Genomic DNA, 25,087 nt, shown 5'->3' with positions numbered 1-25,087 from the left:
TATTTGCACGTTTGCAATATTTCATTCATTTGCATGTTACCCAGTAAATGAGTTTGTGTTTTGCTTAGTGTTATATATCTTTATTCTGTACTCTTCTGAGGTCAGTTACTAACAAATATGCCTTAGTTAAATATGTCTTGAGATGGTACCATCAGTAGACTATGACCTTTGAATTCCTGTATTTATGGAAGTAGTTGTTTTTTTTTTTTTTTTTCCCTCATTTGGTTCCTGTATTTGTGAAAGTTAGGATCACCACCTCCTTTCCTCCCCCAAGTTGGTTCCTTTTAGCCAATGATATATAGTATGAGGGTATTTGGCTGGTTTCAGAAACACAGTATTATCCAGCCTTATGATATGGTCCTGATACTTAGCTTCTTTTTTTCTGTAAAATGAAGCTAATAATTACCAGAAAGATTTGTTTGGACATTAAATGGCTGATGCTGAAGGACACCCAACAAGATGGGCCTTCACTAAATGTCAGGACTTCTCCCTGCCTTTCATCTACTTTTCTATCACTATACATTTCAAACCAGCCCACATAATGAATGAATTCTTATGGCCCCTTTGGCATTGGATTTAACCATCCTTGTGTCTTTTTTCGTTAGCACTATTATTTTGAGAGACCTGTCATTGGCTCTCCATTCTTCTTTTTCCTCCTCTCAAACTGTATTTTGTCACTAAGACCTGTGTTCTCCTGGCACTGGGTTCCTGTCAGAGGACAACCAACATTGTTGGCATCATCTCTGTTTTAATCATATTATTTGTCATGCTTGTCTTGTTCATCCTTGTATCTCCAGTGCTTAGTGTCTAGGGCATAGATTGGCCCTCTATGACTATCTATTGAATGAACAAATGGATTTGCTTATCTATGTATCTGTCTATTTATTTTTGGTTCTTTCTCTCTCTCTCTCTCTTTTTTTTTTTTTTTTGCCTCATCCACAGCATATGAAAGTTCCCTGGGCAGGGATTGGATCCCAGCTGTGACTGTGACCTATGTAGGATCTTTAAACCACTGTGCCGCAGTGGGAACTACTGTCTATTTATTTTTATGGGAAGGATAAGATGTAAAGACAGCATCAGGAAAGTCATTGAATTCTGGATCTTGGAGTATAAGCCAGTGCCTTCCCAAACATACACTTTATATTAGATGTAAACAATAACAAGATTTTTAATATCTGAAGAAAGAAGTATTCTGTCTGTAAAAGCTATTTATCAGGATCTTATGCCTTAATTTGTTTTTCCTTTGTATGGTTAAAGTTATGCCATTTAAACCTTACTTGATCTCTATGCATCTCTTTCTTAATAATATACCACTCTTTGTCAAAATTGAGCATAGTTAAAAATAAAAGTTGTATGCTTTTATCAAGAAAAACTGTATCAAGATTTGATTGCATTTTCAGAGTTCTCGTTGTGGCTCAGCAGTAACGAACCCAACTAGCATCTATGAGGATGCGGGTTTGATCCCTGGTCCCACTCAGTGGGTTAAGGATCCAGCGTTGCCATAAGCTGTGGTGTAGGTCACAGATGCAGCTCTGATCCCATGTTGCTGTGGCTGTGGTGTAAGCCAGCCACGATGGTTCCAATTCGACCCCTAGCCTAGGAACTTCCATATGATGCACGTGCAGCCCTAAAAGGCAATTTTTTTAAAGGATTTTATTGCATTTTCATTAACCTTGAAAATTTATAATTTTGATGTCAGCTGGGAGTTTAAAGCTTCATGAGTTTAAGGAAGTTAGTTCAAATTTTGGAGAGGTATATTTTTTCCTTGAGTAAGAAATTTGAACCAGACATTTGAAAGTAAATTTAATCCTGAAATGCATGAAAATAATGGAGTAACTGACTATATATTTTTAAATATATTATTGCACAATAAAAGAAAGGCTATCTTGCCGTTAGGCAAATTAGTCATGCGCCAGATTTAAACTACTTACAAATAGCACTAAAGGAAGAAAATATAAATTAATTCAAATGATAGTGTCAGATCAAGGAAAGTAAAAAAAATATGTAGAGCTTATGCTTGCCAGGCACATATTGTTAACTTTGTTCAGGTGGCAGCTTTTGTGGTTCGTTTTAGTTTCAGCTTGTCCCAGAAGGTGTTGCTACACTGTGAAGGTGTTGGGCAGTGTAGTAATGGAACAGGAGATGAAACATCAGGCTCATAGAAAATCTTACCCTTTGGGCCTTTCTAGAAAAACCTAACTTGAATTTCTGAGTGGTCAGCTTGACATTTAAAAGCAGAGAGAAGTTGTGTCATTATCTCTGGGATACTACAGTAGTTAGAGGAAAAGGATTTAAAGTTCATTGCAGTCATTGCTGACAGCTTCCAGGCAATGAGGTGCTTTTGGTAAGCATGCAGTGCCTTGAAAAAAGGCAACCTACTAGGAATGTGGAAGAGGACAGGGAGCTGTGAGATGAATGTGATAAAAGTCATGGAACTGGGTATTATGCTGCTGAAATAATTTTACTCATTGTGAAGGTGGAAAAGTAGTCAGATATCTTTGAATGGTTCATATGTTTTGAATGGTTCAAGCAAACAAAGACTCTAGGTTTCTAAAGTAAACCACTTGTGTTATTTTTGGAGACTTATTGTATAAAACTTAGTGGCCGTTGTCACAGGGAGCATGGTAGCTAGTGTCACTGGACTTGTACAGTCCATGTGAAGTGCTGAGGCATCCCTACTGTAACACATCCCCCCTCCTTGGAAACCTGCAATTTGCCTCTTAGTCCCAGATGGGAAGGAAGCTTGCAAACAGCCGCAAGCCATACATAATGGCAGGGTTCACATCCTGACAGGGACAAAGGAGAAAAAAAGGAAGATTTCAAAAGAGTCTTCATCGCATTATTTGAGTCAAGGACTTTGTGCTTTTGGTGAAGGTTGTAGCATTTTTTTTTTTAAGTTTTGAATATGTTGTGTTTGTTTTGCTTTTATTTTTCTCTTCTGGATGCCAGCCAATACTCAGCTGAAGGAGACACTTGGGGATGGCATATTAATCATATTGCACTATCTTCCACTTAAGTAGTTAACATTTCTAGCTTAAGAGAGAACATCCTGCACACAAACTAGATTTTCATTATGTATACTATGTATATGAATAAATATGTATATTCACATTTAACATGTTCTTACCTGTGACCTTCAGAAACACATTAAGAGATAGATTTAGGAATGCTGTTTTAAAGCGAGAGATTTCAGGAGTTCTCTTGTGGTGCAGTGGGCTAAGTATCTGGTTTTGTCATTACAGTGGCTGCTGTGGTGTGGATTAGATCTCTGGGAACTTCCACATGCTGTGAGTGTTAGGAAAAAAAAAAAAGAAGCCAGAGATTTTAAACATATGATCTGAACTATGGAATATATTTTGTATGAAGAAATTTATTTTTAAAAGTTTCCTGAATTTCAGCTTTATTTAAAATGTAATTGACAAATGAAACTGTAAGAAGCCTAAAGTATACGTGTGATGAACTGGTGTACCTATAGTGAAAGGATACCTTCCATTGAGTTAAGAAACACACCCCATGCCTCACATACTTATCAGTTTGTGTGTGTGAGAACATTTAAGTTCTAAATTAAATTCGTAAATTTTTTTTTTTTTGTCTTCTCTAGGGCACCTGTGGCACATGGAGGTTCCCAGGTTAGGGGTCTGATTGGAGCTGTAGCTGCTGGCCTACACCACAGCCACAGCAACGTGGGATCCAGGCTGCATCTGCAACCTACACAACAGGGCAATGCCGGATCCTTAGCCCACTGAGCAACGCAAGGGTTCGAACCTTTAACCTCATGGTTCCTAATTGGATTCATTAAACACTGAGCCACCAGGGGAACTCCAAAGTTTGTAAATTTCAATTAACTAAAACAGTGTTGTGAGCTGTAGTTATAGTGTTATAAATTAGATCCTCAGACTTTATTCATTCTATAGCTGAAAGTTTATACGCTTGTACTAAGCTTGCCTTATTTGCTCTTCCCCTCAGCCCCTGGAAACACACATTTCTACTCCCTGTTTCTATGATGTATTTTAGATCCCACATATGTAAGTGTTACCATGAAATGTTTCTTTATCTGCCTTGACATAGCATAATGCCTCAAGGTCCATCCATGTTGTCACAAACATAGGATTTCCTTCTTTCTTATGGCTGAATAATAACTATTGTATTTATATTCCACGTCTTTACTCATTCATTCATTGGTGGACAACTTAGGTTGTTTCCATATCTTGGTTATTATGTAAGAGAAAGAAATAAAAGCCATCTAAATCAGAAAGAAAGAAAGAAAATTGTCTCTATTTACAGATGACGTGACTTTTATATAGAATGCCCTAAAGACTACCCCAAAAACTGTTAGAAATAAACGACAAGTTCAGTGAAGTTGCAGCGTACAAAATCAGCTGTACAAGAATCAGCTGCATTTGTATACAGTAACAGCAAACTATTAGAGAGGTTAAAAAAAAATCCCGTTTACAATTGCATCAAAAAAGATGAAATACTTAGGAATAAGTTTAACCAAAGAGGTAAAAGATCCGTATGCTGAAAACCGTAAGACATTGAAGAAAGAAAGTGAAAATACAAATAAATGGTAAAATATTTTGTGTTTGCAGATCGGAAGAGTAACGTTGTTAAAATGTTTTGCTGAACCAAAGCATTCTGCAGATTAACCACAATCCCTATCAACATTCCAATGGCATTTTTCACAGACATAGGAAAAACAATCCTAAAATTTGTATTAGGAAGACCTTTAAACAGCCAAAGAAATCTTTAAGAAAAAAGATCAGGAGGCATCTTCCTGATTTCAAACTGTATTACAAAGCAATAGGGATCAAAACAATGTGGTATTAGCATAAAAGTAGACATAGATGAAAAGAATAAAATAGCCCAGGGGGGGAAAATGTATATATGGTCAGTTAATTTACAAGAGAGGAAGAAAGGAGACAAGAATACACATGGGTCAAGGATAGTCTCTTCAATAAATGGTGCTGGGAAAACTGGACAGTCACATGAAAAAGAATCAAAGTAGACCACTATCTTATACCCTACCCCAAAGTAAATTCAAAATGGATTACAGACTTAAATTTAAGATCTGAAAGCATACAATTTCTAAAAGAAAACATAGGGGGTGTGTTCCTTGACATCAGTTTTGGCAATGATTTTTTACATAAAGAAAATCATATTGAAATACTAAGTAGCTAGTAGTCATTATTACTGACTACACAAATCATTTTTTACAAAAATTTCAAGTGTAGCCTGCCTGTATCCTGGAATCACATACATCACAGACTGAAGGGACCTCAAGAATCATGACCTCGGGCAGGTAGACTTTTAATTATTTTACCTGCACAAATAAGTAGCATTATCTTAGGTTTCACATATAGAGAAGTGAGGGCTCTTAGAAGGTTACCATGCAATTAATTACAGGTGGTGGAGATGCGATATCAGCACAAAATCATAAGTCAAGAGAAGGAAAAGTTAAAAATTTTAGTTTATTTATGATGGGATTAGAAAACATCACTTATTTTAAGGAAAGTATTTTTAAATGACCAAGGGGCTCTTTTACATCTGATAAACACAGGAGCTTTCCTTTAATAAGCTAAAAAAAAAAAAAAAAAAAAGCTATTTGTATGCCCTTCAACTATATCAGACATATCTGTTTAATTTTCTTTCTGTGATACATAGAACTATGTCATTATTTTAAGTATGTTTCATATACTTTAGCTATGAGCTTTGGAAAGCTGGCTAAAGGATGTTCTAGAAATGGAGACAGGCAACTCATTGAATAATCAAAACTTCAGTTTCACAGATCGATGACATACTTAAAGTAACTACTTACAATTCAGAAGAAGCTATCTTTTTAAAAAAGTGATCTTAGGAGAGTATTTCTTGTTTACTTATGCCCTACACTTTGTGTTGAGATTTTGTAGTAGTAGCTTATTCTGGGGGGAGAGGGCTTACAAGTCATTGTATTTCACATCACAATATTTTACTGTGCATATTTGCCCATGTATAAAAGCAAAAAAAAATACTCATATATATACATATACAACATATTCATGAATTTCACAAGTGCCATGAAAGCAGGGGTCATATCTGTCCTGCCCTATTCACTGCTGCATTGTGAAACCTGGCACAGAGCAGGTGCTCAGTGAGTAATTTTAAATGGATGAATGAATAAATTCTGAGAAGTTCCCACTTTCATATTGTGGTTGTTGAAACAGTCTGTTAATAGGTTGATAGCACTTGTCCTTGAAATTACTGCCTACTGTGTTACTGTATTTCGAACTCTTCGATTTTGGAATATTTTTCTGTTACCCATTGAATATATACATTCCAGAAAAAAAATGATGTCACTCAGAACCAGCATGTGTTCATGCATTTCTCTTCATGTCTGCACTCCCTCTCGAGTGCCATCTTTCTCTATGATATAAAGCATATCCAACCTGTAAGTAGTACCTTAAATGCCACTTATTTCATGAAGCCTTCTCTGTCATCCCTGTGCTTACCTGTAGTAAACACACCCCCATAGTTTTATCTGTTTGATGTCCTACATTTTATGATATGTTTTCATATGGTAGCTCTATTAATAAGAAGTAAAATAGTTCTAAGGGTGTCGTATATACATTTGTAGTTAATACTCAGAACAGCCCTAGGAGGCAGGTGATATCATTAACTTGGTTTTATAGATGAGAAAAATGAGACTGAGAGGTGTCTTGAGGTTTCTTAAGGTCCTGTAGCTAATAGATGCAAGAGCCTGGCTTTAAACCCAAGGGTACCGATTCTCAGTCAGAGGCTCTACTGCTTGCTCTAAGTGACTGTGCTTTCCCAATTTTATGATTTTTATACAGAGGATATCATCCCCACTTTACATAGTTGGGAACAGGGACATGTTAAATGATGTCTTATTGTTCACATATGTAAAGTACTTCAACACAGATATTCTAGTCCAGCATCTCCATTATTTACCTAGGACCTACTATGTTGCTTTGTAATTATTTTTTTTTTACCTTTTAACAGATAGATACACTCCATATGACTAACTAAAGTGTCTATTCATTAAGGGTAGGAAATAGGTATGCATGCTGCAAAAAAATTTTTCTGCTGCTACTTCGTAGAAGATAAATATCTGATACTGATCTATAAAAATTTGCTGGGTGGTTCTCCAGATTCATTTTTCGTAATTACCACTTCACGTTTTCTCTTTTTTGTTACCGTGCTTCTTGGTTATACATTTTTAACTGAACAATCCTGCATCTCGGCGCCAAATGTTGACGCTCTTTATTTTATGGAAATAGTGAGTATTTATGGAGGAACATCAGGGAAAGAACTTCTCTAGCTTTGATGTTTATTCCAAGTTTTGGCAACCAGGGATATTTGAAGCCAGGTTATGGAAAGCTGTGGGGTTCTCTGTCACTTCAGTTCAGAGACTCAGTAAAGCCGAAGTGCATCACCTGGCTTTGGTTCTCGCCTCTGTTGCCCTGGCCCCGTAATAGAAACCCTGCTTCATTTCTTATCTCTTTCTCTTTAGTGCTCCGGCAGCACTGCCTTCTGACCTGGTTTAAGCGTCCTCAGTGACCTCTGGCAATCCAGTGTGAGGATCCCTTTGGGAATATGTCCACTCAGCTAGATTTTATAAAAATGACTTTACTTCTTATGGAAGTTTGGTTCAAAAATTTGTACTTGCCTTATCAAAGAGAGAATTTCACCATGTAATTTGCTTCACAAACCTCCCACAGTTATGTTAAGCAGATGGTTGCCAAACACCAGTTCAAAGTAGATTGCTCTTATATGAAATAAAATCCATGCTCAGAAAATCTGGCAGTGGAAGCTGGTCTTCTTCCAAAACAGGCTCTCAGACAAATTTCTCTTTGCTCAAATCAGGCAAACTACTACACCTGTATTCAACATGCAGTAAAGAAAATGTCAGATGGCACACACTGATTCAAAGTCACTCTTCTTTAGCATACTAACATCCTTTTTTTCTTTACCATAACTAGTAACTGCTTTGCTTTTGGTGATATAGAGGAAATAGCAAGAATTTGGTCAGCAGTTTTTGGTTCTAGTCTCAGCTATGACTGAATAAATGTATGACTTGGACATGTTACTTCACCCGTTCTGAGTTTTGGTTTTGTCATCTATAGAATGAGAATAATACATACATCACAGAGTGGCTGTCATGATTAAATCATGTGATGCATATAATGTGTCTTTTGTGCAGTGGTCCTTCAATTAATGTTATGGTGGTGATGTTTTTTGTTTAAAACCTCTGTATTATAATTATTTGTCACTATGGTTAATGTATATATGATCTCTGTAACTTAAAAAAGAAGTATGACAGGCAAATCAGCAAGAGTAGTTCAAAAAACATTCATTAAGTGCCTAGTAAGGGTAAGATGGTTTTACAATGGTGAATAAAGACAGCACTTCCTTTCAAATGTCTTACACTGCAGTGAGTGTAGAGTTAAGTCAGATACACTGATGAAATCACTGTAATGTGTCTTTGCACTAGGGAAACAGTTCATGAAAAAAGGTGGAAAATAAGTAGGCCTTGAATGGTGTGCTAATATTGATAGACATAAGGGAAGGATTCCAGAAAATAATAGGGGGCAGGAAGAAAATAAGTAGAGATGTATAGGATAAGTTCCAGGAAGGATGACTGAAAAATGACTGGAAAAAGCATGAATAACTAAGGGACTAATAAGACATATGGCCAAGAGAAATGATGGAACCCTTCTGTGGAGGTCCTCAGAGTCCACACCAATACCTTTTTATTTAATGTGTGTGCAGTGAGCAGTCTTTGAAGACATGTAGAATAATATGAGCTCTGTTTTAGGGAGATTAATGTAAACACTGAATATAGGCTGAATTGGGGGAGTGGAATGTGGCGGAAAACTGAAGATATCAGCTAGAAAGTTAGTGAAATTATTCCAGGTGAGAGGAGGTGGGGAATCTTAAGTTCTGTGTTGCCCATGAAAATGCACAGCAAGGGGTTGGATGTGTAAGACATGGCAGATATTGAATCTCTAGGACTTGGCAAATACAATCATTCATTTAAAGTATGGATAAGGAGATAGACTGTTGGTTGCCTGTGGCATTTCTGTTTAAACGAGGCTTATTTTCTCCATGTTGTGCATTTCTTATGAAATTAGTTGTCTGCCAAAAAATGGAAATTTCACCCTTGGGCAGCAGTGGTGCCACTGCTGGTCAATAAAGTGTGTGGTCTGCTGACGGGCATGCTATAGAAGGGAGTTCTGTAGAAGGGTCCCTGCATTGTGGGAGACCATCAGGGAGTCAGATAGCTTGGCTCCTTGGGTTTTGGGGTTTTGTTTTGCTTTTTTTTTGTCTTTTTAGGGTCACACGTGTAGCATATGGAAGTTCCCAGGCTAGGGGTCGAATTGTAGCTGTAGCTTCTGGCAACACAGCCATTGCAACCTACGACACAGCTCGAAGCAATGCCAGATCCTTAATCCACTGAGTGGGGCCAGGGATCGAATCTACATCCTCTTGGATAGTAATCGGGTTCTTTACCACGGAACCACAAGGGGACTCCTTGGCTCCTTAGTTTTATTTGTTTGTTTGTTTTTCAATGAGGTAAAGAAGATACTTTGGGGATATCTATTTTGTTGTAAAGATCTCTTTAAATGTGCAAGAAACACTGCATGAGCTGCACATAGGTATGATTTATCTTTGTAGCAAAAATTGACACAAGACTGTCAAAATGTGACCACAAAGGAAGTCCTAAAAGGCCATCCTCCATAACTGTTGGTTTAGAGATTAAAGTTGATAATACTGACTTATTCCTCAAATTGCTGTCTTACCAACCCCTGATAAGTCATAGCATGACAAAGAATAGAGAAAAAGTGGACAAGTAAAAGGATTGAATATTGACAGATTCTTCAGGAACTGGTTCTACTCCATGGACTTACCTCTGCCCTAAGACCAAAGAAAATCTGAAAATTAGAAGGTCGGCATATGCATCTCAGACTTGATAGAAAGTATTAATTAATGTAGTTCACATTATGGAAAGTTAAAGTATCTATCTGACTGATATAGATTTGAATTTCTGGTATCCTCTTTAACTGAAAGATCCATTCGCTCATGACTGATATTTGCCCTAAATATAACATTCATGTTAGTTACTTGTTTAATTGGAGAGGCAGTGTCATGTCGTATAGTAAGATGGCAAACTAAGAGGCAGAAGATCTTGAGGTGATTTCAGGCTCACATTTACTACCTTTGTATCCTTGGGAAAGTTCCTTATCAACCATGCCTCTGCTTGTTTATCTGTGACTGCCCTACTTTCAGTCCACTGTTGTTTTAAACTCCATCGAGTTATAGTAAGTTTTTATTTTTCTATTATTAACAGGGTCCCAAATCCTTTGATTTGGACTGTTTTATCTAGCCTGCTGTTTTCAGGAACATCAAGTGTTACTTTCCCCATATTTTACGTGACGCAGGTGGCTGAGTCAAAATAAACAGATTTCCCAAGATCCCGCAACTAGTTAAGTGGCGGAAAGGGAGGTAAAGACACTGGTTCCCTACATTCAGGTGCAGAGCAACTTTCTTCTATGCTATTTTTAGAATAGTAATCGTAATTCAGAAATCAGAACTGTCTTGATCTAGTTACTCTAGTAAGTTTAAGAGATACATAATCTAACTATACTGGCGAAAGGAGAGTGAGGAAGAAAGGAAAATGAAGTGATGTGATGTGTAGAATTAAAAGGCTATGCAGAAATGGCTCAGCTGCAATTCAGTGACACCAGTGTCTAGACTTGTCCAACCATTTCTAAAACGAATACTTTAAGGATGTTATGAGGGCGCTGTTTTGCAAGACCTCTGCATTTATTTATTCACAGTTAAAGGAACAAAGGTTTATATTGTGTGAAATATTGTTGAGGAAATTTTTTTTTGCAAAGTGCTTGCATGTACCTTGATATAATTTGTGTTGTTATGATTTTACTTTGTTTTGACTGTTGGTAAATTTGTTAGTAAATAATTGTGCTTTACATCAGAGTTTTGAGGGCAGTTTGTGTTTTTAACACATTATTTAAATGGCTGCTGAGATGTTAACATGAATTTAATCATGTTTGGTGTTTCTTTTTTTGAAAGTTTAAATGGGAGAGAGTTGTATTAGCTCAGAATCAACTTCCACAGATTATTAGATGGACATATTGATTCAATTAGTGTGTATAACACCATTTCAAGTACCTGGCATAGGCCTGGAGAAATTGATGCTTGTAAGTAATAACACCCCTGAAGTGTCCTCTTGAATGTTCACACAACAGAAACGAAGCATATGAAGTCTATTTACACATCACACCTGAAGTTTTTTTTCCCCCCGATTTAATAAGAATTGCATTTTAGCTATCTTTTATTCTTAGCACTGTGAAAGAAATATTTCTTTAATTCTCACAGTATTTGTCTCCTGTGAAGGTAAGAGTTGATAAATATAATTTGGAAACTAAACAGAAATAAGTTTATAGTAATTAATCTAGATAGTAATTAATCTAGGCCTATTTCATACTCCATAAGATCAATAAATATTGTGTCCTTTCAAGTACAGCAAATAAATCATAATCCCTTGGCATTATTTTCATGGCTAGGAAATTTCAGTAATCTCTTTGTGGATTAGTAGAATCAACTCATTCTAATAATAAAGTTTTAGCTTGTATAAAGTTTAATTTAGATTTTAAAAATATCTTAGTGATATTTTAGGTCCTGATTCCTATGATTTTTCAAAACTCGACAACTTAAAAATGATAAGGTTCTCTGTGAAAACCTCATTCTAAGAATGAGGTTAGAATTTATTCCTTCAGTTTGTTAATTCAAAATTAACTTAATAGCTTTCACCATGCATGTGAAAAGTGATCTTTTCCCCTCAAATTTTAAAAATTGAGATTTTTATATTATTTGAAGTGACCAGTTGCCAGACATTGCAAAATCATGTTCCATCACGCAGAAGTGGGTAATTTGGTGAAGCTATGGAGTGAAAAATAGGGCATGTCTGATTTCTAAGGAAAAATATTTTCACATTTATGTGCTATTTAGGTCAATAAATGTAGTGTATAACTAAATTACATATATTAGTAAAATATTTCCTGTACTTTTATTTACAAACACTTTCATGACCTGGGTATATAGCATCCTTCTAATATAGGTGTCCTATTTAAGTGAATAATATTCTTCAGCTTTTAGTCTTAAACCTTCATAATCACTTTTAGCAAACTATTATGCAAGCAACAGTTACTTAATAAATACTTGCTGGTTAAATGAGTTTTTAAAGAAAATTCCATTTTGGTCCTTGTGTCTTAATTGGTTGAAGGGGGTGAGCTCTACTGTGTGAGGTCTATTATTGTATGTAACAACACTGTACATTTTATTTTCCATTTCATTTTTAAGTGATATGCATTCAGTTTTGGAGTTTTGTAATTTTCAAAGCATGATGATAATGGTTAAAAAAAAAACCCTTAATTTTGAAATAGACTGAATTAAAATAATGTGTTTAAACAGCTTCACAAAATAACGTAATTTTCCCCATTTGGTTTTTCTAACTTTAAAAAAAAAAAAAAAAAAAAGCAGTGATCTGTATATGCCTTAGCTGTGTAAATACCCTTATTTAGTTATCCCTTTATTTCATGCCGTACTACTGAATTTAAGGCAAGTCTACTGTAACTTTACCTACACAGTATTATGTATCTTGAAACAATGATAGTTATGAAGGCTTTGGGTTTAGAGAGCCCCATATGGTTATTGAAGAAACTTTTATTATTGAAATTTTTTTGGTCTGGGAGTCATTTATGATAAGAGCTCCTATGTGAGGCTGTTTATTACTTCTCAGCATTGGGATGATCATTTGTAAATGAAAGTGATTAAACCATGTGTTTTTAGAGCATCTATAAGCTATATTCTAAAGTTTAAGAATAGTATTTTGGAAACATAAAGAAGAGAGGGATAAAGCTTTCATTCATAAACATGTTTGATTTTTGAAGCAACTGTTTGCATAAATATATTTGTGGATTATAAAAGTCTTTTCGATTAACTATTATTATCCTTTAACTGTATTCACAAACCTCCAATATACTAAAGGAAAAGTACTTTATCAATTAATTTTTTCTTGATGCTTTAAAATTTGACTTCTTTGTTTTAAACTGTATACTGTATCATCACCTTTAAGTTAAGGGAAAAACAGGATACCTATATTAAACATTTGTTTTTTCATTGAAACTATTCAGATATCTAAATATTATAGTCATTTGTGACTACAGTGTTGAATAACAAAGAACAAATTGATCAAAGTCTTATTTCACATTCTCTTTTCATTGCTAATCACGTGTCCTGACAAAATATTGTCTATTAAATTGTTGCTGCTTGTCAGTATATAAAAATGTGTGTAAATTCCTACAGATGCTTGAATTTTACATTCTTCATTTTATATCAGGGCAGTAAGCTTGAAAAATAATTGGCATTGAGATTTATAGTAGTAAGATTTCTTTTCATTCACACTGACAGGTTCTTATCTTCATGGAAATTAGCTATTTATGAGAATGACTTTCTGTTAACCAAATTGTAAAATAAATATATGATGGAGAGTTAGAATTTAATTTCAAAGATTTGATAACGCATAGTATGAGTATTATACAATGATTGAGTTATAATAACTTTAACTACAATCATAACACTTATTACTATATAAGTTGTAATTTAGAGTATAAATTTACCAAACACTTGAACTTAGTCATTAATGAGTTAAAATATTAGGTGCTGCACATTAATTAGAAACATCCTAAGTAGTAAAAATAAATCATAGGAGTATTTCTTATGTTCTTTGAGTAGGGAAATTTTTTCTACTTAACAGTTAAAATTCAGACCACTTTAAGTAATCACTTTTTATCCTAGAATTTATATATATATATATATATATATATATATATGTATATATATATATAATGATTTTTTTCTGTTATAGCTGGTTTACAGTGTACTGTCAATTTTCTGCTATACAGCATGGTGACCCAGTTACACATACATGTATACATTCTTTTTTGTCACATTATCATGCTCCATCATAAGTGATCAGACAATGTTCCCAGTGCTACACAGCAGGATCTCATTGCTAATCCATTCCAAAGGCAATAGTCTGCATCTTTTAACCCCAAGTACCCCATCCATCCCACTCCCTCCCCTTCCCTTTAACTTTAGCAAGATGTGCTAAAAATTAATTATGTGGGATTTTGTTTGTACATAAGCCATATATTTATGCAAAACTTAATCTATGTGCTGTATATATTAAATGTGTGGCATTTTATTGATTTACTATATCAGTAGAAAATTGACAGGACACTGTAAACCAGCTATAATGGAAAAATATAAATCATTATCAATAAATATAAATGACTGTTTACTATAACAATAGTATGTACATTCATACATGGCAAATATCTAATTCTTCAGAGTATAATATTGTTTGAGAAAAGATTCCAATAGTTTACCACTTCTGTACTTCAGTTCTATTAAATCTGTGCTTTTTTTGGCTTATTCATTCTGAGCATATTCTTCTATGGATAGAAAGTTCTAACTATAAATGTAATATCCAATAAATTGTTAAATGACATTTTTTCCCATGTTTGATATTATGTTTCGATGTCCATATTATAATATCTTCACTAGGGAAAAAGTGATAATTAAATGTAACATCAAGTCATATTCTTCATAATTTTGTTACTGTTTTGAAATTTAAGAGTCCTGGAATTTCAGACTGAAAATCTACCCTTTAGTTATACATGCCTTCAGTTCCTGAAATGAAATGCTGGTAGACTTTATTCTCATTAGAGGTAGCTTATCAGTATTGACTAATTCAGGAATATAAATGATGGCGTTGCTGTGAAGTTGTGATCTTTAGAACATTACTTAAATGTGGGAGAAAATTTGCTCCCAGGCTGATAGAAGTCACACTACATTGTCATACTTTTCATTTGTTTTCTTTCTTCTTAATTTTTCCTTTAAATGACAATTATGAATGAAATATGGGACTTCATAGGGTAACCAGTAGTATTTTACATTGATTAGAAAATTTTTTCTTCTCAGAAAAAAGTATGGAAGAATTTCTAAGACTATGGAAAAACCTATTGAACCAAGATACAGAATCCAGAAGCCATAATTGAAAATGTTAAAAATTCAAAATTCAAAATTAGCATACATGCCAAAAAATACCCTGGAGTAAAAAAGATAAACCAAAATTTTTGCAAAACATATCAGACACAGGGCTAAATTCCTTAGTATATAAAGCATTTAAATTCAGTGAGAAAGGCTGACAACCTAGTAGAAAAATGGGCAAAGAACTTTGATAGACAGCTCTAAAAAAAATTAGACATAGAAAAAGATGCCCAACTTCATTCACAGTTTTAAAAAAAAAAAGCAGATTAAAAATCTAAAGCAAAATAACAGTTTTATCAGATTACCAGTTCTGTGTGGTATTATACAATAATGTCTAGAATAGTAGCACTAAACAAGAAGTGATCTTCAAAGCCTGCCTGAATGAATTATATTTGTAAAATAGATTTAATGCCGGTATTAGAAAAGAACAGTATAGATTTTGTATGCTAATATGGAAAATACTGAACAGATATTGTTAAATGAAGAAAGGAAAGTTAAGGTCAGGTGAATTGTACAGCCCAATTTGTGTAAAAAGAGAGACTATATACATACATGTACATACATGTATGTACACACACACAGTTCTGAATTAGAAGATGAGAAGAATGCTTGTTTTTATGACTGGAACTGAAGAATTGGTTACCTTTGGGTAGGAAAGGACTTGATTTTCCTTTTTTGTCCTTTATATTTATTTTTTTTACTATGTTATTGCATTTTTTAACATATAAAACAAGCTTGAAGAAAGAAGATTCTTAATCAATTAAGTAAAATAACCTCAGTAAATACAGCCTGAAATCCCTTCTATGTGCCACAGATTCCTTTAGTATATTGGAGATATTAAGATGGAAAAATACAGTCACTACTTTTCTCAAAAGCCAGTAAAGCAGTACTAATTTGCAAGTAGGGTAAAACTCAAGGTAGTAGATACTCTGTTAAAGATGGGACAAAGAAGGCTGTGTATCCCTTTGTAGATCTTAGAGTAGTTTGCATACTGTAAGTTAATTGATCTTCACAAAAATCTTAGGAAATAAAAAGATCGCTGGATGTCTAAAGAATAGTAAGCCAGTTTTTTTCTGTTTACACATTTAATGCATATGTCTGCTCTAGGAAGTTGGTACCATTATCATCCCTGTTTTATAGAGGACATTGAGAACTTAAGTAACTTGCAGAAGGTGACACTGCTTGTACTAAAGGCCATTGCTAGGATTCTTGTTCTTAATAGCTAAACTATTCTGCTTAAACGTTTTCCTTTTTCGAATTCATCTCCACTTTGCGAATGAAAGACATAAGATTCAGAGGTTAAATAATTGGTTCGAGATTATACTGCAGTAAATGTCAAAGTCAGTTCTCCTGATTAATCCAGTGATCAATCCGTCCCCCCCCCCCCCCTTGTACAGTACTGCATCTAGTTCACAGGGGAGTTCCAAGGAGGGAAGAGTCATTTTGATAGTATGTACTACCTATCCTAAGTACTAGCGACAAATCACAGAATAGGGTGGTTTCTCTAAGAAAACAATTTCAGTAAAAAGAACTTACTTCCTTTTTATGAAAATATTTCCTCTATTCAAGTAATAGCAAATAATTTGCTTTGCTTAGGAACTTTGATATGGTTTCTTGGTTTCTTGAGAAATTTTCAAGATCACTGGATAAAAAAGTGGTATTCATTTAAAGCTTGCTTCTGCTTTGTGAAAAGACTCTGTCAGCAATCCAGAATGAGGGCTATGCTAACAAAATTCCAACTTTTCTGTGGGATGATCCAAAAACAGCAAACAGAAGGCATTAAATTTCTTAACAGTCACAAGTGTGTGCATGCATGCTATGCCATTCCTGTCATTCACTGCTTTTTGGTGTGCATAGATTAAAGTTGGAATACTTTGAGTTGCAGACTATTATGTTCCACAGAGTTTTTTCACATAGGAGAAAAAAAAAAAAAAGCAGAGTAGCTTAAGAGCATGTGAGGTCTGTGCACTCTGCCCTACATTTATATAGCTCTCAACTGAATGTATGTATTTAGTCTGATTTTAGGTTTTTGCCTTGACAGTATTCCTTCCTATGTCAAAGACATGGGCTAGGTTAAGACTCCAAGTTGTTTCTCTTATTTATTTCAGAAGCAGGTTTACACAAGTACCTTGATGGGAAACAGGGACTATGAAGTGTGTGTATGTATGTATATAATTGTTAAATTAAGAAGTATAGCTCAGTGGATTCAGTAGTATCTAATCCTGTCGTTTCTGTAATCCTGCCTCATTCTCAGTAGCCTTAGTGACGAACTCAAAAGCCAGTACAAGTTTTTTAAAGATTTGCTTTAAAAGTATATAACTGAGTTAAAGAAATAACATGTGTGCAAAAATAAAAGTATCATTCTGTTTAGTTCTTAAGTCATTTTCACTTTCATGCCAAAGCTTCACTGAAATATCACAGAGTACAGTGTGTATTAACATTGCTTCGTGATGGACTGTGTGATACTTAATACAACGTTTCCAACCATGTTAGAATGACAATGGGTGGAAAAGAGGTATAGATGTTGACACATAACATGCATTTAAAATGTCTTCCTTTCTTCTTTTTGAATTTCAGCAAATTCAGTAAAGCTAGAAATGCAGAGTGATGAAGAGTGTGACGGGAAACCCCTGAGCCGAGAAGACGAGATCAGGGGCCATGATGAGGGTAGCAGCCTAGAAGAACCGCTAATTGAAAGCAGCGAGGTGGCAGACAACAGGAAAGTCCAGGAGCTTCAAGGCGAGGGAGGAATCCGGCTTCCGAATGGTAAACTGAAATGTGACGTCTGTGGCATGGTTTGCATTGGGCCCAATGTGCTTATGGTACATAAAAGGAGTCACACTGGTAAGCAGCTGAAAGAATAACCTGATGACTGCCTGTGACATCTGATGTTGATATTACCTGACATCTATTCTCTTTCCTTTTCATTCAGGGGTGGCAATGGTGAAACTACCTTTTCACAATTCTGCTAGTATTGGATTGCTGCAAAGCAGAGAGTAGCCTGGGTCTTGACTTCCAGCCTTCAGATCTGAATAGCATATCAAAAAGAAGTTTGGGATTCAGTTTCCACAGTTCTTAATATAGCAATAATATGATAAGGGTTCAAAAGGTATAGGGGAATTTCATTGTGTAACTTGATCTTTTTGTATCCTATACATATTTTACATACCCGTGGACAGGCAATAGAGTTTGCTAGCTATGAGTTTATACTGTGACATGGCACTCATGCATTTATATAGCGGTGGATCATTTTCACCTTATCTAATTAACTTCTTAGAATACAATTTCCAATCAATCTTTGCCTACCATGGGTCTCCGTAGGAGGCAGATACTTATTTTTTCTAGTTCCAGGTTGTCACCATCTTCCTGTCATTTTTAACTATAACTCCTGCAAGGAGATACATAAGGGTAGAATAGAACAAAGGCTGATGGATGTGTAGTAGGAATGTGTAATCACAGAATTGGGTGAGGAAAGATACCTCAGATTAATTTAACATATACTTTTAGACATTTGCATATTATAAAAAACCAACTCAGTGAGAAAGCCTTGTTCAGATCTCTTCTAATCCTTTGGTAAAATTTTTTAAACATTTCTTTTTAATGGAAAACACCAGAAGTGAGATTGTGGTAAGGTAGGCAGATCATTAACTCTTTTTTTTAAAAAAAGTTTCAAATTCATATGAAATGTGATTTGAAGGTAATAATAGCTTCAACTATAATGAAAAGTAGTAGTATAGAGCAATATAGTAATAACTCCTACACTCAGAGTTTTAAAATATGATACTCTTTTGGAAAAGAGATAAACCATAGTAAAGCAATTGATTTAAAAGATTGACTTCTAGATAATCAATTTAATAAGTAAGTGCTTAAAACATGAGAGATACCAGGGGTATTGAAGTCTTAGTGCAGACCTCTCATTTACACATGAGGAAACTGAAGCCCAAAAACAGACAAGGGATGTATCCATTATCTCTTATGTAGTTGAGGGCATTGTGAGGCTAGAATCAGGGTTTCCTGATATCCAGAGTGGTTTTGTTCCAATAGTCTATACTCAGTATATCAATATGCCAACATTTGATGATGAGGCATTACTATAAGGCTGATATTTTAATTATAGTGAGAAGTTACACATTAAATCAGTGTTATCTTAATCAAAATCTTTAGCTTTAGGGCCTATATTCTTATCCAACCATATAGTTACATTTTCACTTTTTGTTTGGTTTTGAATTTCCTTATTAAATAGCGTCATATTTTTAAATACTTATTTTTTTATATTTATAGGAATATTTGTACCACTAGTGAAAATGCTTTTTCCTTTAATTTTTAAGAATGCTTCATGGACAAATTAAAAGATCAAGCTTGGTACCACATTTGATTTTAAAAAAAAAAGGAAAAGAGTATAAAGAATGAGTCTACTTTTCTTCAGTGCTCATGAAGAATTCTAACTGCAGATCTAAAAGAGTTCTACAAAGTTATAATGTATTCATCATCTTAGAGTGATTATATTGAGGAAGATAACACTCTTTCAAATGTCTAACTTCTCCCATCCAGCAGTATACAGACTAAACAAAATTAGTATAATAACTTTTCAGTTGACTTTTCATTTTAAGACTGATAAATATATTGTTTTGTAAGATTTTTAATAAACATTTTATGGTCTGAATTAAGAACATCAAAGAATCTGAGTATACTCTGTTGAAAATTTAGGTTAATTGATGTTTCACTGTATCTGCAGTAATTTTCTTGAGGATTGTTGGTTTGTAAACACAGTAACAATTACATACCTACTCTGCGGTCCATTTGAGATTTACTAATTTAGTGGAGTTTTTGAATCATCTAATTAACACAGAAAGTGTTTCTAAATAGTTATGCATATTTCTACAAATCCTAGAAATATAGCATTCAATCAGCTAGTGAAGACAGGGAGAATAGACTAAACATTTAAAGTACTCTTGGAATTCTATGAAATTTTATTAATAAATGTTTATTAGAGTATTGGGGAAATTATTACACTTTCCTCAGATCTGGGAGGTGTTTGTCAAAGTTACTAGCCATTCATAGAGCAGCTTGGGATACTGGCCACATGTTGCTCACTGTGAAACTGTGATGTGTCTTTAAATTAGCCATTTTTATATGTATTTCTGATGACCCAGTTTATACATCTGAGTGGGTTGTGACATTTTCAACTCCATTTTAGTACTGTGAGAATAGAAAGTTTATTTGTGTTTCTTCAACTTAGATTGGGAAAAAATGTAGTAAGAATATAGTTATTAACCAAATGTTTTCTCCTTAATTTAATGGACTACTGTCTTCATTTTAGAACTTCCCCCCTCACCAATTATTTATAGCTTGCCAGTATAAAAGGCACTGTCTTAAATCCTGAAAAGGCTTTGAGAAACAAATTCTTGGGTGTGTTTAGCATATAGAATATCAAATATAAAATTGATAGTGGAAGAAGATACACAACCACCGAATTCATTTGAATGACACGGAGTATCAGATCTAATTCCCTTCTTCTTCTGTCTCTTTCATACCCTACTAAAGTACCAATTCCAGTGTCTTATTAAATGGCTTGATTTTATTTCTTGGGTATTGCTACTTTAGTAGGTAATCAGGTAATATTGTCATCAGATACTCCAGGAACTCTTCTCTGGGAAAATAGGGAGGAGAAAAGAAATAAGGGTAGTAAAGATGCATCATGCATAATCACAAATTGACATGAGCATTATAAATATAGAATATCCTGAATTTTGCCTCTCTTTGAGGTAGAGTACTCTCATCTTTGTAACTTAAATTTTCAGTACTCTATTTTGTCCACTGCAGCTTTGTGGAACCATTTCCTTGCACCAAGGCCCTTTCTACAAGTGGTTAGAATTTTTCATATTTGTAGGTGATTGTTCCATCCAGCACAGGATGTCGTTGATTCACCAAAACATGTATACTTGCACTTCAATTGAATAAACACAGCTCTAGAAATAATACAGATAGTAGAGAACTTCATGCGGTGAATAACTGAAAATGGTCCTTGAGTAGATTAGTATATTGGTTTAGAAAAACAGCAAAAAAGCAAAACCCAAGCAGACCGAGAATGGAAATAAAAGGATGGTATGGCTTTGTGTCTATACCTTAATTGTTCTCCTGCATCCAGAGTTGTTAATGCAGACTTTGATGCCCACTCATGGCAGGATTAGTTATCACAGATAGAGTAGCTTACTGGATGTCTTTGAACTGGACTTACTCTATAAGGCCACTAACGTGTTTAGCAAATTTGTGGGTTTGTCCTATATATAATTTATATATTATCAAGGCCTAAACCAACTTGAAAAGGACCAGTTGATTCAGTTTGTTTATTAAAGAAAAATCAAATTATTAAAAAAAAAAACCAAAACTGGAGGTGTTGTTTCAAGTTACATATACAGTATGGGTAGTCAACTGAACCTTTCAGTTAATTATTGGATCATTTTACACATATCTCTGTAATGTGAGGCCAGGAAAACCAGTATTTCTTAAAGCTTCTTCATCTGATTGAAATCAAAGTGCATCATAACCTCTTTCCTCTTATCAAAATTGGGCACTTGACTGGTTACCTTCATCGCAGCTCTTTCCTTACTTCCTGTGGCCATGAGAACAGAATTAGCAAACGCTTTTACCCTAAGACTGAATTTACTCAGCAACATAACAACGTCTCTGGATATAACTAGACCCCTTTTCATTTTTCCTACCCCTTTAACAATGCTCAGTCATATAGATTGAGAATTATTTCTCATTAAAAAATATTTCAAGGGATCTGGAATGTTTTGTAAATGTAACAACTAAATTACCCTGTCTTTAGTTTCATAAAACTCAATTAAGTGAATTAAAATTTTATTTTTAAAAATTTGTCATTATTTTTTTAGATTAGCATTAATTTGAATGATGAATTAGTAACCTAAAGTGGGAATTTTTAAACATTTCAACTCAAAGATTATAGGAGGCTTAGGGAAAAATCAGAGTTAGCATGCTACAGGAGTACTTTTCCAAAGGCAAACATGATTTCATATTTTTGTTTATCACATTAATTTGCTTTAAGGTTATTGAATACTAAGTTGTTATTGCTGGGAAAGTGTATATAGATTTCAAAAGTAAAATGAAATGTTTAGAGTAGAATGTATACTTTACATTTGCTATTTTCTTCCTCTTGAAAAAGTTAATTTCATTAAGCAAGTCCTCCTTCTTCCCCTTTATTACTAATTCCATGATACATGTGAGGAGTAGAAATTGCTGATTTTAAAAAGTTTTAGACTGCTATTCCATAAAAAACTCTTAGAATTAAGTTTATGTATGTGTATGTATTTGTAAGATTTTTAAAAAAAGATTGACCAAAATTAGATTTATCTTTAAGCTATATTTTTAAGACATCACATAAGAGGTTTTAGGTAAAGTGTCTCTTTTAAGCTGTAGTTGTGTTGATCTATCCGTTTTACCAAATCAAACAAGTTAAATTAAATAGAATTTAAGGTAACTTTAACATTATGGATAATTATTTTTCAACCTAAATACACAATATAGGACTTTTTGTAAATTTAGGTCATAAGATCTCCAAATTTCTTACGAAAAAACCTTAATCCTTGCTACACACACATTACTCTTTTTTGGTATATATCTCAGTAAGTTCCAAAATGAGCAAGTACTTCAGAATTCAAGATAGGGCTGATTTGTCAATTTTTCAATTTCTTTAAGCTTTGTTATCTATATGATAGAATGTGCAGTGGCAGCTGCCAGGAAGTGACCATAGTTTATCTTCTTGATGTCTCTTTGCTTATTTTAATAAAAAGAATTACTGAGTACTTGTTCTAAAGGCCTCCAAAATATATTGTAGTTTCACTTTTCACTATTATTATGAATGTTTTAGTCAAAGATATGAAACATGGCAATTCAGTGTAACAATTTTGGAAAACTTTTAAAATTATAAAAGTTTATCTAAACTTGAGTACAGAAATGGTCCAGCTCAACCAAATTTAATTTTTATTCCAACCTTGAGCTTTACTATATTTACACTCTGTATGTATTAATTTATATTTTATATCTATGTCTACTTTTAGAGATAAACAAATTTTAAAACAGTAATATCCTGGTGTGATGATGTCATCAGTGTGACCCTAATTGCCAATTTTATTCCCTCTTCAAACTACATGTTTTTTCAATGACATTGGTAACAACCAGTTGATGGAGCAGACAACACATAATTCTGACTTAAAGAATTTTAGAGCAATATTAGTAACAAGAGAAAAAGGAGAAAATGTCCCTACCAAATAAATGAGTTTCACAAGACAAAGAGAATATATATACATAAAGTTCTAGATGAACACTTTTCTTTGGATTTTCTCTGGTTACATCAGGAAATTTTGTCAAAGATTTTATTGTTAGTGATTAGGAGAATTCAGAGACCTGGGCTGTATTTTAAGATTTTGTGGTAATGAGCTTTGTAAACTAGTTCTAACCTCTTGGCTTAATCTCTTCAGCCTAAAAATTATCAGCTAAATTAGAGAGTTACTACTAAAGGTCCCTTTCAGCTCAAAGTTTCTGTGAGTTTTTAAGAGATAACGTGGTACAATAAAAAGAGCAAGATTTTATAGTCGCATTGTCCAAGAGTCAGCTGTCAGCCCAAGTACTCATTAACTCTATGACAATAATCTGGTACTTTGATACTAGAACTTTAATTCCTTCATCTGTAAATTGCAAGTATTAATACCAAATTAGTAATGCCATTATGACGTTGGAAATATTGTAGGTAAAATGACTAGTAAAGTTAGTGAAGTGATGGCCCCTAGTTGTTCAACCAATGGCCAGTGCTATTATTGTTATTCTTTTAGGTCAGCGACAGGAATCCTGTAAAATTTGTATGAAGAGAGGAAATGGCACTTGACCTAAACTTTGAGACTTTTCTAGCAAGAAGGACATTCTCAGCGCAGAGCACTGGCTCTAGTTAACAGTGTACACAGCACACGAGTGACTTGCACATGACCCATTTGGTCTTCTCCACCTCTCTCCCCTTTCACAGGTGAACGTCCCTTCCATTGTAACCAGTGTGGAGCTTCTTTTACTCAGAAGGGCAACCTTCTGAGACACATAAAGTTACACTCTGGAGAGAAGCCGTTCAAATGTCCTTTCTGTAGCTATGCCTGTAGAAGAAGGGACGCCCTCACAGGACACCTCAGGACCCACTCTGGTAAGTGCCACTGACTCTTTGAGAAGGAAGCTAAAATATGCGAATTTAGGAGATCACCATGGAATCATACAAAGTAACTTAAACTTTTGGTACATAGCTGAGAATGAGCGAGACATTATTTTTATTTGTGTACCTTGAATAACTGACAAATCTTGCAGGATGCATATGGCCCTTCTTTTTTAGACTTATATAGACTTTGCAAAAAGGAGTACTTTAACTGAAGAGTCTTATTTCAAGCCATTGAAGGAAACAGCTGTTATACCAATTTTCTATGATTTTTAAATTTTATTTAATCATTAACGCAGTCATTATGGTTAATTCAGAATAATGGAAAATCTAGTAAAATATCATAGTTACATGCTAATTTTACCATAGAGGAGAGGAAATATGTGATTTATTTTTATTTTATTTATTTATTTTTTTGGGCTGATATGGTGCCTAGGTTGGACCTCAGTGGAAAGTCAGAAATCATTATTGTTAACCTTGACAAAGTTATGGTCATTAGAAAATTGGCTGTAAGAGTATTTTATATTTTATTTTACCTTCCCTTGTTTCTTTAACTCTCAAACTATATCACTGGATGCTCTCTGAAAACTTTCTGTATTTTATAAACCACTATTAAAAAATCTACAATGTTAATTGTTGAAAATATCAGAATATAATGTGTAAAAGTGAAAAAATGGTTAGAAATCTGAGTGAATTTCATTTGACCGGTAGCATGAATTGCCATAACAAAGAAGTTAGAGG

The 25,087-nt window shown here is 34.2% G+C and overlaps 2 protein-coding genes across 37 annotated transcripts in view; one reads left to right on the top strand and one right to left on the bottom strand.

Annotated features, from left to right (window-relative positions):
- The window catches only part of LOC110257137 (PC-esterase domain-containing protein 1B-like), a 276,259-nt gene that overhangs the window by 14,029 nt on the left and 237,143 nt on the right, over nt 1–25,087 (bottom strand). The window lies entirely within an intron of this gene.
- The window catches only part of IKZF2 (IKAROS family zinc finger 2), a 166,363-nt gene that overhangs the window by 87,033 nt on the left and 54,243 nt on the right, over nt 1–25,087 (top strand). For 18 of the 33 annotated variants that reach the window (XM_021075998.2, XM_021075992.2, XM_021075984.2 and 15 more), the window contains 2 exons: nt 17,710–17,976; nt 24,173–24,340. In XM_021075998.2, the coding sequence (XP_020931657.1) occupies nt 17,710–17,976; nt 24,173–24,340 (435 nt within the window). The remainder of the gene's footprint in view (nt 1–17,709; nt 17,977–24,172; nt 24,341–25,087) is intronic. The other 15 variants (XM_021076006.2, XM_084998998.1, XM_084999001.1 and 12 more) reach the window with 1 other exon arrangement.

The sequence above is a fragment of the Sus scrofa genome, chromosome 15 (assembly GCF_054392235.1).
Source record: "Sus scrofa isolate SSC_HxYL_T2T_F1_AM1 chromosome 15, Sscrofa_HxYL_maternal_Yorkshire_Landrace_v2.0, whole genome shotgun sequence".
Lineage (NCBI taxonomy): Eukaryota > Metazoa > Chordata > Mammalia > Artiodactyla > Suidae > Sus > Sus scrofa.
This window is presented reverse-complemented; position numbering and strand designations above follow the sequence as displayed.